The sequence below is a fragment of the Hippocampus comes genome, unplaced genomic scaffold (assembly GCF_001891065.2).
Source record: "Hippocampus comes isolate QL1 unplaced genomic scaffold, H_comes_QL1_v1.1 scaffold199, whole genome shotgun sequence".
Lineage (NCBI taxonomy): Eukaryota > Metazoa > Chordata > Actinopteri > Syngnathiformes > Syngnathidae > Hippocampus > Hippocampus comes.
The window spans coordinates 421,336-436,350 of NW_017805372.1; the positions used below are offsets into that span (position 1 = coordinate 421,336).

At 44.8% G+C, this 15,015-nt stretch overlaps 1 protein-coding gene across 3 annotated transcripts; it reads right to left on the reverse strand.

Moving 5' to 3' along the window:
- Positions 1-78: 78 nt before the first annotated feature.
- jak2a (Janus kinase 2a) lies at positions 79-14,408 on the reverse strand. 3 transcript variants are annotated; one of them, XM_019872000.1, is made up of 24 exons: positions 14,176-14,408; positions 10,970-11,224; positions 9,077-9,200; positions 8,874-8,994; positions 7,546-7,691; positions 7,175-7,466; positions 6,912-7,031; positions 6,340-6,497; positions 6,152-6,263; positions 5,849-6,035; positions 5,577-5,698; positions 5,147-5,281; positions 4,985-5,072; positions 4,749-4,876; positions 4,523-4,661; positions 4,287-4,438; positions 3,837-3,987; positions 3,180-3,313; positions 2,899-3,088; positions 2,632-2,756; positions 2,040-2,212; positions 1,803-1,920; positions 1,585-1,698; positions 79-1,174 (listed from the first exon to the last, which is right to left on the reverse strand). In XM_019872000.1, the coding sequence occupies exons 2-24, from the start codon at positions 11,202-11,204 to the stop codon at positions 1,067-1,069; spliced, it is 3,372 nt and encodes a 1,123-aa protein (XP_019727559.1). In that variant the 5' UTR covers positions 11,205-11,224; positions 14,176-14,408; the 3' UTR covers positions 79-1,066. The 3 variants fall into 3 exon arrangements, with proteins under 3 accessions (XP_019727559.1, XP_019727557.1, XP_019727560.1); XM_019871998.1 differs by having other exon boundaries at positions 14,089-14,408; XM_019872001.1 differs by lacking the exons at positions 10,970-11,224; positions 14,176-14,408 and adding an exon at positions 9,630-9,855.
- Between the last annotated feature and the right edge of the window lie 607 nt (positions 14,409-15,015).

Here is a 15,015-nt window from a genome sequence, read left to right on the forward strand (position 1 = left end):
CATCACGAGGTGCTTTAATGTGAATTCTCCCCACAGCGTCTAACCAGACAATGAGTCCAAAAGAAATTCATACACTGATTACAAGACTTGATCATTTATTAAAAGACAGTTGTAAGGAAAAAGTCTGTGAACCCTTTGGAATGACTCACATTCCTCATATAATTCATCAAAGTCATACAAATATACAGTCTGTTTAAATTGATACCATGCTAACAATTTTATGTTTTTATTGGGCACATGTTTAAAGTGCAGGCTGGGACAAATATGTGAACGTGACTTCTTTGAGTGCTAATCTAAGTCAGGAAACCACCAACTTTGAGTCAAATCAAAGTGACGAGATTGGAGGTCTTTGCTAAAGGTGCCCTGCACACTTGGTTTGAGTCAGCAACCAGACTTCACGTCTACCTTATTGGGTGGTGTCTACTGAGTAACCAAAAACAGTGATTCTGAGAATGATAATCAATTTAAAAAAAAAATGAAATAAGTGTGCCAAATAAATGACCACGTTTTCAGTACATTTAATAATCCCACGAATGGCTTTTATTCAATTTGAATAGTAAAAAGTCCTTAAAAAAATGTTCTCTTCATTTCTTTGCCACATACTGACAACAACGTAAATGTACATTTAAGATGAGGAGTCATCAAAACGGTTTCTGTGAAATGCCTCCACGCGTTTTTTTTTTAAATGTAAACACTTTCAAAATGTATACTGTATTCAACAGACAGCAATATTACTTTGTTTTTAACGACATGTTGTTGGTCACTAATGTTTTAGCCCAGGCGGTGGAAATACAAAAAAAGGGGGGGCAATATACATGCATTCAATATCAAAATATTTTTTAAAACACATTTTTAAAAAATTTAAAAAAATCAAATATAAAATAAGAAAAAAAAGCAATATTCAAAAGCAATCAGGAATGTTCTTTGGAGTCAGGTGTAGTGTTTCTAAAGTCCTCACATCACTTGTGGCGACGCAGTTGCATCAAAGAGGCGGTCGGCCCGGCGTGATCGGACACGTTTGTTTGCATCGAAGCAACAAAAGCGAGACTTGACCAATGAATGCGCCTCACGTGTCCAGGTTGTCTCGTGCCATCTCCACGCTGTGGATCAACATTTGGAAAGTGGGCCTCTGTCCCGGGTCGCCGCTCCAGCACTCGGTCATCATCCGGTGCATCTGACAAAGTGAAAGCGGTCTTTTACACACTGACATTTACGCTCGGCGTCAGCGTTTAATCGCGACATTGTATTCGAGCGAGGGCGGGGAAGCCTTTTCCGTGAGCCATGGAAGGGAGTTGGCAGACAGATTATTATCCGCCTATGACGGCGCTTAGCCAGCTCTATTTTTTTCCACCCCCATCGCACGTGGCACTGACACGTTTGGGAAGATGACATAACCTCGGCCATTCGCTTTTAGTTGACGATTAAAACTTTTTCTCGAGTCGGGGGCTTGGCATTCAGATTTGATTTGGCCATAACATGGCTAATTAAAAAAATATATATATTTTTTTCAAGATCACATGGTTTGTATAACTCAATTGAGTAAAAAAAAAAAAAAAGGCAGAAAAAAAATGTGTTTGTGCTGACCTCCTTGGGGCAATTTTCAGGAACGGGCAAGCGATAGCCTTGTTTCAGCAGGTCGATCAAATGATAAACGATCATCTGCCCTTGTTTGTCATTTCCCATTTGCTCCATAAACACCTGCAGCAAAAAAACAAAAAAACAAAAAGAAGTGCTTTTTTTAAGGAGCATTTCTTCAAAGAGAATTGATTCATAGTTTGCGGGAAAGTAGTGTGAGAAGGTACCGCAGGTGGGCTGTAGCCTTTGTCACAGTAGGTAAAAAGTTCATAGAGAACCACACCAAAACTCCAAACGTCTGATGCCACTGAAAATTTGCTTTCCGTAAGTGACTCTGGCGAATACCTGGAGAAAAAAAAATAAAAAATTCAATGACGTCTTTCAGGGACAGCGGTTACTACAGTGGACAGTGGTGCATGTGAAAGGGTGAATCAAACATGTTGCAGTCTTTATGAAACGCTGACCAAAAAATGGGACTTTCTCCGGGCTCCCTCACGGTGTAGTACTCTTTGTCCTGGGGCAGCACTTTGGTCAGACCAAAGTCTCCGATCTTCACCCTCGTGTCGCTCTCCACCAGAATATTTCTGGTGGCCAGGTCTCGGTGGATGTAACGCCTTGTGGCCAGGTAGTCCATACCCTAGAACCACCATGTTACATGTGAATCCAAGGAGGAAAAAAATGTCCAACATTTTTTTCATCGCTACCGAAAGAAATGTGCCAAAACAAAACAGTAGCGTTGCGTTTCTTGAGAAGGAAGTATTTGTTGATGATGGATGGATTTCCTGGAATAGTGTCGACCGTACCTACATTCATTTGAAAATAAAATCATCTCTAAGCCATTTATTTGGAAGTTTAATATTGCGAGATGAGATTGAAATGACGTTAAAATATTTTATGATCATAGTTTGTGGTAAAGTTATGAGTTAAATGCTGAATATAGGCAAATACATTGAATATTATTCCGAAATATCAACAGACGCCTGCCCCATGTCCGGCTGAAAGGCGTCAGTTCAAACAAACGGATGTCGCCGCACGCCAACAGTGGAGTTTTGTCACCTTGCAGATCTGTAGCGCATAAAGAAGCAGCTTCTTGAAATCAAAGTGGACTTTGTTTTTGAGCAGATAATCCCGCAAACTGCCATAGGGAAGATACTCCATAATCAGGCGTAGGTTCTTCCGTCCTGAAAGAGGAAGTGTTAAAATTAATTTTTTCCCCTTTCTTCCTTTTCTATTTTCTTTTTTCCTCTCTGAGATCAATTCTATTCGTTGGTGCCTTCCGAACAACTCGGTCACTGTCGCTGACAGGCCCTCGCTCGTCCGTACCTGCGCTGTAGCACACGCCTTTATATTTGACAATGTTCTCGTGATGGAGAGACTTGAGGATCTCGATCTCGCGCTCAAAATCCCGGATGTGCTCCGCCGTGCTGTGCTGGAGTTTCTTGACGGCCACCACCTCCCCCGTGCTGTCCTGCAGGGGGTCGTACCGACACATCTCCACGCTGCCAAAATTCCCCTGCAAGGACGAAGAGGGTAGACATTTAGATGTCTTGTGGGTGTGGGTGTGGGTGTGGGTGTGTGTGCATCTGCGTGCAGGTGCATCTCACTTTGCCCAACTGTTTGAGAAAGATGAGGTGTCGCTCCTCAAACTGAGCGGGTTCTTGACACTCGGAGGCCCACGGGAAGCCGAGGCCTCGCGTTTTGGCCGGCACCATGTCGCTCTCCACCAGCAGCTCGTAGTCTGCGCCAAAAGGTGACGGAAGACGATGACAACGCCACATGGACAATACCGTGGCTGCGTTTCCGCATATAAGTGAAAGGCGGCGTCGATTCACTCGAGTGTCGATGAAGGAGGCGAGGATTTTACCAAGCGTGCTCAACGTCATTTTGCATATTCTTAGAAGTATTCCGGATGTCGATGAATTTATCATACGCAATGTGATTCATCAAACACGAGACGAATTGCGTTGGCTGGTTTTGCGCATTGTCTGAATCTTCTGAATGAGCAAAGCGCTAATTTGGAACCAGTCACAAGAAGGAGTCATGCGTTACCAGTTATAACGACATTTCTTTCAACTTGACGTGTCCATGTGTAACAGTAGCATCTCCAGTATGAAGTGAGGCCACCAAAGTTATACTTGATCCATTTTTCGATATAGAATAGGGACGCGTATATTTGAGGGAGGTGACTGTGTGTGTGTGTGTGTGTGTGTGTGTGTGTGTGTGTGTGCGCCAAAAAGGACAAAACGTGGGCAAGTTGCTACCTGGGGTAAAGAGACTGTTCAGGTCTCTGATGACCGCTCGGAAGGAGGGTCGGTGTGAAGGCTCGTAGTCCATACAGCTGTTAATCAGATTGGCCAGCTCGGTCCATTTGGGAGCCGGCAGCTGGTGTCTGTCCTCGTAGAACATCATCTTCTGCAGAGGACAGCACAGACGCAGTCGAGTCAAGTCAGATTGAATTGAAATCGCCCTCCATCACAAAAGAGTCTCAAAGTCAATAACATGTGTGAACTTTTGCCACAAACGATCATTGGGCGAATCGAGGACCAATCGCCGGCAGTCGTCGAGATTAGCCAAGAATAAAGATTTTGATCTTGGCAGCCCTACTTGCTCCGTGTGGAATCGTCGCACATTCTGTACCTCGATTAAGTGTGTCGCATTGGCCCTCGAAACACACGAGTGAATCAAGGCGTATCGTCCGTCGTCTTTGTCACCTTGCAGCAGTCGAGGGTGCCGAGTGGTTTATCTCCACCGCTGCAGATCTCCCACAGGGTGGTGCCGAAGCCCCACTTGTCGGTGGCCAAACTCAGATTTTGCTGGTTTTCAATGCACTCCGGCGGCACCCACGGGATCCGCTCCACCAGAACTGTCGAGTCCAAAGGCAGGAGACGAGCGTTTGGCTGGCCTCGAGCCGTCACATTTGAGTGTGGGGTTATGATTTTTTTCAGACCTTCTTTAGGCAGCACGGCGGTGCCGATGCCGGGGTCGCTGAGCTTGATGAAAGGCAGGCTGCCCGTCTTCCGGTCCTCTTTTCGGATCACCAGAACGTTCTTGGCGCATACGTTGCCGTGGACGACATTCTTGTCTTCCTGAGGCCGCAAAAAGACAAACGCCGAGGGCTCTTGCGCTCTCCTCAAGGCGAACGCCGCGGGAATAATCTTCCGTGATTATCTTACCAGGTAGTGCATGGCCCAGGCCAGCTGCTTGGCGACCTCCAGCTTCCAAGTGATGTTGATGCTACTTTTGTTCTTTTTCAAATACGTGTCGAGAGAGCCAAATTTACCGTACTCCTGGACCATAATGTCTGAAACGAAGACAAGGAGAGGTCAGTTTGACGCACCCGTCAATTTTTTATGTCTACAACATGACAAACAGGAGTAGGAAATTTGGTCTGTGTGCGATTTGAACTTACTTTCGTCTCCACAAACGCACACGCCGTAGTTGAGGAGCAAGTGCTTGTGGGAGAGCTGGCTCATCATGCTGGCCGCTTCAAAGAATGACTGAGGGGGGCAGGAGAAAGTGAGAACAGGAGCCACTGTAGCTTCTCCACTCAGCCAAGTAGTCATAAGCTGACCTCTGAGTAACTACGATGAGCTTTGTCCAGGATTTTGATCACCACCTCGATTTGATGAACCTCTCCGTAGTCTCCGAGCTCCTTCCTCACGCCGGAGAAGAGCTTGGTGAACGTACCCTGGCCAAGACTCTCACTCTAAAATGTCAAGCGAAACAATGTTTAAAGCACTTTCACCAGGACAGACATTCCAGTTCAGATGCTAACCAATGATAGGCAACGTTGATACACGTACTTTACATGCTTCCTCATCTACAGCCCAGAATCAATCTGAACATTTTTTTTTTCTCGTTATCTCGGACACTAAGCACAAAAAAAATAAATAAATAAAATGAGGCCTGTCGCACGAAGGAATCGCTCCTTAGCGGTGTCGTTTCTGTTGGTATACTTGACGAATTGGAGGAGTCACAGAAAGCAACGAGGGTTGTCTTACGATGACTAGGTCCTCTTTTCGAATCTTGTGGAAAACCATCTGGCCGATGCTTTTTTGAAGCGAGGGAGACAGAAGAACGTCCGGCCCTTGGTTATTTCGACACACCAGCAGGTTGGATTTGTCTGGGGAAGCGGCGAGGACACGTGTTAGGTCGCTTCCGTCCAAAATTTCAAGCATTCTACAGTCAACACGATCTTCATCTACATGCAAGATGCTCTTAAATGACAAATTTGAATCACTCGTGAGCTTTTTTTTTTTTCTTTTTGACTGACGTTTGGGGCTGGGCGGGCAGCACTTGGTCAGATGGAATGTGTATCCGTCTGTGCGAAGCGCCTCCTTTTGGTAGCAGTTGAGAAGTTCCCCGAGGGTGTCGAAGCTTCTCTTGGCCCCGTTCAGAACGTAATCTCCCGACTCGCCCCTCAGAATCTGACAGTGCTTGTAGTCCATCATAGCATCATACTGAAGGTCAAAGGGAACAGATTGGCCGTCATATCACATCTGTTGAGACGACCGATCGAAATTAGGCGGACCATTAATCAGCAAGTCACCCGAAAGCCAAAATGAATGACGCTTACCCCCACCACAAAGGACATAAATAATTTGTCGTAGTCTCTGGGGCTACGGCGCAGCATGTACAGGCCTTGGCGGTTGCCGGAGCGACGCAGCTTAGCGATGGTAAACTCCATCCTGTGACCAGAGAGACGGACGCGTTACGTTGTGTGGAGTGCGTGAAATCTTTTGGCCGAGCGTGCGGGCCACTTACGACACGGGGCCGTGACAGTGACTCTGAATGCCTTCCAGAAGCCTCGGGGGGGCCACCTCTTTGCAAAGAAAATGATGGGCGTCCGCAACCAGTCTGTAATATCCGTCCACTAGCGATACAAATGACAATGCCTCCGAGAGAGAGCGAAACTCCAGCTCCTAAGATGACAAAGAATATATCAGAATTATTCCGATTTTTTTTTTTTAAATCACGAGTGCTTCATTTTAGATGCCCCACTGGAGTGGTTCTATTCACGGTATCGCAAGACCGGAAAACAAAAACGCGATTGTTCGTTCGCCCCCGACCGAATCAAAAGATTTAGCGCGCCCTTGCGATAATGATGACGATGTCATGAAAGACGTGCCTGATACCAGCGAATCAGATTTAGTCTAGACTCGAAATATGTTGGGCCAGAAACATTCAGAAATGCATCGAACGCATTGTTTCTGCTGTGTGGACTCGTTCTTGTGAAGACTTGTACGAGCAGACTTTCATGCTGTGTTGTGACTTTCACATCGCCGCACAACTACAGAAATGTGTCATGTGTCGCAGACAGGAAGTGTGTACTCTACCAGGATGTGGTGGTCTTGTCTCGTGAGAGTAACTACACGACTCTCCACTGAGCCTTCCTTATTGGCTTGCTTGATGCTGATGTCTATCACCTCTTGGAAATCACAGTACGTCTGCAGCTCCTAAACCACACATCATGCAAATTGATCATAATGACCGTCTCCCATTTGCCGCCCGGCGTATGACAGACCGCGGCCGATTTAGATTATGCAGATATTGTAAATTGCCATGGCAACGCAAACCCCGCGGTCGTCGTCTTCCTTACCTCCTCTGCTCCCTCCGTTTTCCCTTTTGACCACTGGATGCCCTTGTTGCCCATGACGACGATGCTAACATCATGCGCGGACAGGTCCGTGACGTGGAAGCGCTCCGAGTAGAGCGATGGAAGGAGTATCTCCAAGCTCATCAGATACTTGAGGCGAAGTTTACACACCGTGGCCTTTAACTCGGTGAACTGCTGGATGAAGCGCTTGAAGCGGAAGCGGATGCGCTTCCGCGTAAGGATGTTGTACTCCTGTATGCGACTTCGCATGCAGCTCGGCAGGAAGGATTTGTAGCTGAACCAGAAATGTTTTTTTTTTTTTTTTAGAGACCTCACACCGAATAACTCGCAGTGCATTTGACGAGTTAACACACCTGGTGTCGTTGTAGATGCGCACGGGTGACTGACCGCTCTCTTTGGCCAGACGCATCATGTCGAGAACCGCCAAGCCCAGACACTCCTCCTGGGCTTCGTGACCCATCGGGATGACAACCTTACCGTTAAGGAAGTCACTGCGCCACTGGCGAGGAAAATACCAAAAAACATCCTCTTTGGAAACCGATAACAAGTAGATCGGGAAATAATCATCTATTCATTGTGAGATTTTGTTGCTTAGTCATGTCGTTGAAGCAAAAAAAAAAAAGGAGTGCGATCACGGGCTCTGTTCAATCAGCGGCAACCAATTAGCAAAGAACAAGTAGACATCAGCTATGGGAGGTTGGCCCGACTCCACGCGGTCTCGTATGGCGTCATTTATTTATTATTTCAAAAAAATAACAGATTGTTTTGTCCCTTTTCGATCAGGCCAACTTAAGTTAAATGGCATCCCGGAGTCATGTTGCATATTTTGTCAACAAAACTTAAATGTGTGTGTTGAAACTCTGGATCTTTTTAAAGAGTGTTTCAGTCGATACACTTGAGTCGACATGTGTTGGTAAAATCCATGACTGTCATGCTTCATTGAAGAAGGAACACTGTACGCTTGTGAGGCAAGTTCGATTTTTTTTTTTTTTTTGTGGTGTATGTTAAAATCCTTTTTGCGGTCAGACTGGCGCCCATTGCAGTATTTTCTCTTTTTTATCAAAGACAGCATAACAAATGTGCATTTTTTTTTTTTTTTGGTTTGATTGGATATTGAATTGGCAAATGAACAAACATTCCACCCAAAAGCGACAACAAAATAAACACTTTGACTAAGGTGTGGTCGACACTTTTTCACAGTTCCAAACACAAAAATGCAATGAGACCAAAATAACTTTGATTTGTATCATCCTTCCAACCTTGTCTTGAGGTTTGAACCGCAGCGGCACATTCGCAAAAGGGCGGAGCGGGACACGCACAAGTCCCTTATTTGGTTGCTCAGTGACTGTTTATGTTCTGATTGTATGCGAGCAGAAGCGAGTTGCGTCACACTGTAACAAACGCGGGCTCAACACGCAGACAAAGAGACACAATGACATCACTGTGTTCCCCGATTTGCGTCGCTAACCATCATTAACCATGTTACTCGCCGTGCGGGACTTCAAGAGGAAAAAAATGCCAGAATGGTCGACTAACTCTAATCACATGCGAGTAGAACCGAGATGATGACATTTTGTTGCGTCCGCTCGCTCATAACCGCGACTGCCGTTCCTCTCGGCTCTTTTGGTGACTCGGGTTGAAAAAAGGAGACCTCGGCGTGACATTTGTCCTTACGACTGACCTGGAAAAATTGATACGCCATGACGCACTCATCCATCACAGGGCTCTCCATGCCCTTGTTAATTCCACAGCGGTGAGCATATGAGGAACTGCCACTGTTATACCAGCCAGGAAAGTAGTACCTGGTTCAAGGTGTGGGGGGGGGGGGTGTCATTATCTCGAATGCTCGAGAATGAACATTCGCGAACGCAGTAAACCTTCTACCTGATTCTGAAGTGCAGGCGCTCGCTGGCCTCCTGGTGCAGTTTGAAGACATGATTAGCTGGGAACCACACTTGGTCGCTTTCTCTCATCAGGCTGAACAAATTGAAATACAGTGGCGCGATACCTGAAATGAAAATTTTGTCGGTCAAGACTTGAAAAGCAAGCAGATATTCCGGCACTTCAGATTACACCCTTCTTACATCGGGATAACCTCAAATTGTCCAGGGCAGCCATAACACATGTAACATGTATAAGGGATTTGAACCACCTTTGCCTTTTATTACACAGAACCCAGCAAACGCAATATTGCTGCACAAAACACCACTTGGTGGACGGTGACAAGCGCTTTCGACACAACACGCAGGGCAAAGTGTGAAACTTCACACCCCTGTCCTGGCGAGCAACAAGCGCATAAAAAAAAAATGCAAACGGCTGGAAACTCTCAAAATGTCAGTCTTGTGTTTGACATTAGAGGAAACATACACCCGCATGTAGAAAGTTGTAGAGTCAGGTTATTCGGAGACAGAAGATTTTCTCAACAGGAAGCACTCACCAGAGTGAGGCAACAGCCTGACGATGAGAACGCTGCCTGGGGAGGAAGTGCGCTGGACCGCAAGCGGAAGTCAAGGTACTTGAGGAGTTGACCTACATATGAGTCCTGCCATGCATTATTATTTACAATACGAGTGACCACCGACGCGTCTTCAGTTGTGACGACACAACGTTTTCATGTCTGTGCAATGTATCTCCGTTTATTTTTGTCTTAAGTTACACTCACTTCCTGTCAAGGAATCGGGTCCTCTCCCACACATCTCGACCATTCTCGATCAGCTTTAGCTCCGGACCCGGGAATTTTTGGGTTAAAAAGAGCGTAGCGTGTTATCTTCAACCTTAACCTACAGTGAAGGTAATCGAGCACCACCTGTTCTCAGAACATCTAAGTCAACGTATACTTGACAGTTGCAAGATGTCAGCAGATTTGACGGAAATTCTGACTCAGCGAGCGCTGAAACATTTTCAAGGAGTGAGTAGTTTACACCGCTTTACGAATAAACCGGAAATGTTTAAAAAAAAAAACGACACAAGTGGCTTTGGCGTCGCCATCCGAATCACTCAGTCACTGTTAAAAATGTAGCATAAAACTGTAGCAATGAAAACTCTGAGGTCTTATTACAAGTGGCCAAACATTTGCACACATATTACAACATGAAGTCACTCAACACTCATTCGCCCTCGCGGACACATACAATGTATATTTGCTATCTATGGGAATGGCAATTCGTTCATTTGATATTCTTTTTTGTTTTAATTGGATGTATGTGATTTTTGTCATGACCCACGCGCTGCTCTGCCAAATAGACTGTGTGTGGAATAAATGGTTAAAAGATAATTCAATTTAAAAAATGTTCATGGTTTTAGTGACCACAAGTTAGGGGATAAAAACTCATTTGGATCACGTATTTTCTATTTTCATATTCTGTTGAAATAGTTACCGTATTTTCCGCGCTGTAGGGCGCACCCAAAAGCATTCCATGTTCTCAAAAGCCAACAGTGCGCTTTATAATCCGCTTTGCTACAGCTGCAGCGATTGTGAAAGCTCTATCCAAATAAAGCTGTATTGTATTGTATTCCGTTTAGTGGATGCATAACGCAACTGCAGCCGCCATTGTAGCTTCTATTCTCTGCGCCTTATAATGGGGTGCGCCCTATATATGAAAACAGTTTTAAAATAAGCCATTCATTGAAGGTGCGCCTTGTACTCCGAAGCTCCTTATAGTGCGGAAAATACGGTAAACGCTAGACAAGTACAGATAGCAATCTGTAGATAGATATAAGGGGATTGTGGAAGGCAACGCATAGAATTGCCGAAGCAACGTTTTCTTCATGTCTCACCGCAAGTTTTGGCCGCAAGGATGCAGAGCTGCTCCGCTACGTACTCGCCAGGCGGGTATGTGAGCACGCGCTCCTCTCCTCCATCGTCCTTCCTCACGTAGTACAGGTAGACACTGAGGCATGTGCTATTCCGCTCAGGTCCAGAAGGTGCCGTGCAGTCAGGTGGGAGACCATTATGATGTGCTTTGGGACAGGTGGTGGACGGGTTCATGTTTTTCGCCAGAAAACAGGCCATGCACCACCGCCAACATCCACCTAGCAATGGACCAACACGAGAAAAGAGAATTTCATTAGGAGAGTGGAAGATTCTAGCGTGCTAATATTTGCCATTAACAGCTCTGATGTGGTTGAGTACAAGAGGGAGATGTAAATACCTGGAAATGAAAAGCTGAAATGTTCATTTAATATCCAACGTTTGAGGTCGACGGCAAAAATTTGGCCTCACTGTTCCAATACATGTGGAGGGGAGTCCATCTTTTCCCCTAATCTTGAGTCAACTTTCAACATTCATTGAAGTGAGCAAAGTGTTTTGAAAAGTTGCCCAGATGAAACACATTGTTTGACTACAAACAATGCGTTAATAATCACAAACAGTTCAAGTGTCCACAGCAAGAATGTAAACAAGATAAAGGTCCTGTGTTCCGTGCGCCCTCGTTTCTCTGTTGGGCTGCTGAGCCGCAACGCAGCTAAAGACGCGACTGCAAGGCCAAATAGGTGATGTCAACTACATTCATGACCTCAAGTAGTTCAACTGATAAAAAGATAAATTTATACTTCACAATGACAAAGAGGAAAGTGTGACCAAGAAAAAAAAAAAGCCAGCTGTTCTCCAGGCGAATTGCAATGAAAGCACATGACTCTATGGTCATTTCCCACTTCCTGGATGAAACAGTTTGTGTTTTTTTTTTTAATCTATGCATGAATCAAGATGGCGCCGTAGTTGGCAGCCGTCTATGAGAGCTCTTCAAGACCTCAGCTTTTTTTTTTTGGTTGTTTATATCTTTTTGTTTTGTCATATTGTTGTCCTTCGTGTGGACCCGTCGTGGACTTTTTGTGAGAGCTCTTCAAGACCTCAGCTTTTTTTTTGGTTGTTTTTATCTTTTGTTTTGTCATATTGTTGTCCTTCGCGTGGACCCGTCGTGGACTTTTTTCAGCGTTTAGGCCACGGCATTCGTCGAAGAAGAAGAATCTGTGCTTCTCGGCACACGCGTGTACCAGCACTGATTTTGACGGGGAGGAACCTGGGCACTATTTGAACGTCGCCGCTTGACAGGCCTGGGATGCTTGAGTTTTTTTGCCCCTGTAATGGGCATCATTTTTCACACTCCCGATTTGTTCAGCGGAGATACCGGCGCTGCTGGACGGTCCGCATTGGTGCGGCTGGATGGATAACTGCTGGAGCTGAAGATGAGGAGGGAGGAGCGTCGGCGTGCAGCGCGGATACGCATTTGGACCTGAGAGTCGGCGCTTGGAATTGAAGCGGATTTACATGGGACAGGAGAGGTGAACCAATCTCTTTTTTTCGTCAGTGTTTACTTTTCAAACTTAGCTTGTACCAGACGTGTGCACATTTAGAGCGTGATGTCTCTGATCCACTGGTGAAAGGACACTTTGATTCTCTCCTCTGTCATCTATAACTGCTTCAAACAACAAGGTGTACGCTGGAATATGGTTATGATTGAATGACTGGCCACGTTTTATGTTATGTGTTTTGTTATATTTTGTTATTTTACGTTAGCTGTTCTGCAAAACACTTTGTTACAGCTGCAGCTGTTGTGAAAGCGCTATATAAGTCAATTTGTATTTTATTGTATGGAAAAGAAAAGCATTGTTGACAAATGCTGCAACAGATCACTCAGATTAACTGTCAACGATAGTCCTTACTACAATATAATGCAGAATATTGTGCAGGTTGTCCAAGACCTCTGCAGGTTCTTGCAGAGGGATCGTGATGAGTCAAATGTTTCACATATGATTTGATGAGGAAGTTGAGCACATGTTTCAGAAGAACATGGGAACACATCCCTTGTATTGTGTGTTCCATGTTTACACACCCAAACCATTTATCACACAGCATACAGGCATGTTTCGTACTCAAGTCTTATCAGGGCCTCCTCGGTTTGCTGCGGTAGGTCCTCGTTATCAGTCACAACACATTTTAACATTTACTACACTAAAGTCTGCCTCTGGAAATTTGGGCTTTCACAGCGTGCTCTGTCCCTCTTTTAATAACACTGCAACTGTGACTTTGGCGAATCTGAGCAAAACGGCAATCTTCAAGAAGCCAAAAAGTTGCTACATAATTCAACCAACAAATAGTGAAATAGTGAGTAATCGACACCCACCCCAAAAAATGTTGTAATTGCCTCAAGATGCCACATGATGCTGACAAAGCACTGTTTTTCAATTAGACAAGGCTGCGGTCTGACTAAAAAACTTCCGCAGCTACATTTTGGATCAACTGGCGATGCTTGAGGGAGTCCTGGCAGTGACCCAGACGAGATGTAACAAAGGCATTGATTACTGTCTCCTTATGGATTTCATCCAGTCGTACATATGAAATGATAAATACTGTGAGGTAGGGTTGTTATAAAACAACTTATATGGGTAGTTGGTTTCCAACTACCAAGCTATCGCAAGCTTAAACCTAAGAAACATATTTATCCCGTGTGTGAAAGCGAAAGGGGGTGGATTACTCTTGGATCACTCCATTTCATTATAAACATTCCTGATATTGTGTATTTGAAAACAATTCATTGAAACGTCTTTGCCCAGGTGAAATTGGCTAGAGCCGCCGCTGGTTTGTGACGTCATGGGAAAAAACGATTCCACACATGATGTAATGTTCTACTGTCCACTACAAAAGTGCCATCGTTAGTAATTAGAATGTTCAGAATCAGTGAATGGGCCGTAAATGTTGCTGTTGTAACTTTAAAAGTGTCCCATCGTCATTGTCGCCATGCATTTTTTAGTAGTAATAGTATTAGCAGTGTTATTAAACATGCACACCTGTCAACAGAACAAAACCGAATAAATTACAAAACGTCAACGTTTTGAGAACGTCATATCAACAATGCTCAGCTTATAAAACCATCAGACCCGCTACAACAAACACTTACTGTCTTGTTGTTGTCGAGTTGTGGGTGGGAGCAATGCTGCTTGCACGACGCTGCTAAAATGCTCAAATGTGCTAAAAAAATTCTCACACTGCTAACGGCTCCCTCGTCGGCCTTGGCTTCGAACACCGACCGTCCAGCAGCCGCGCCGTATCTTTGTCCCGAAACACAACAACGACGATCACCTTTAACTGCTCTCGTCCGGGGGCCAACTGTCAACTGTCAAGCGAACCAATAGTGACCCAGGACCCTCTCGCTTGGAGTAAAACACGGGAACTCTCTCACTCCTCGACTTTTCCCCTCTCGCGAGTGGGAGTAGACAACAGTCCGCCCAAGACCATCGTGTTTGTGAGTCGGTCAAAGAGCGCCCCCTGGTGGAATTCTATCGCAAATAATAATAATTCTGAGAGGGGAGTTATGATAATGAAAAAAAAAAGATATGTGGTTGCAAAAGGGTGCACACCCACTTACTTGGACGTGGCTGTGTTCGGAATTAAACGAATCCATTCAAATTCAGTGTAAATGGGAGTCAGCAAACACCTGCCACCATTTAATGTGTTTCTGATTCAACCCGAACTTCAGATGTTTTAGTTGGCTTTTCCTGACTTTTTTTCAATTTCTTGCAGAAGCCTAAAGGTTTTTTCTGCAAATATTTAATGCTTGATCCATCGAGCTGTTCATAATTTCAACAAACTATGCTTAAGCCCCAACTCCAACTGAAGAAACACAATCCAAAACCATGCTCTCCCTACCACAAAGCTTCACTGTGCTGTATTTATACACCATTGTCTTCTTTTGACGATGAGCATCGCTTTTTTTTCAGCAAGTAAAAATAAACTAATTATTTAATAACATATAGAAGTTACTGCACAATCATAGATGAAATTGATATATTTTTTAATAAGAGCGTGCCCATCAATTTTACACGAT

Coding starts and splice junctions, on each gene's coding strand:
- jak2a (XM_019872000.1), bottom strand. CDS start 11,204: ATGGCCTGTTTTCTGGCGAAAAACATGAACCCGTCCACCACCTGTCCC. Junction 5,282..5,576: donor GAAAAGAGGACCTAGTCATC/GTAAGACAACCC, acceptor TTGACATTTTAG/AGTGAGAGTCTTGGCCAGGG. Junction 2,757..2,898: donor AGGCGTGTGCTACAGCGCAG/GTACGGACGAGC, acceptor TTCCTCTTTCAG/GACGGAAGAACCTACGCCTG.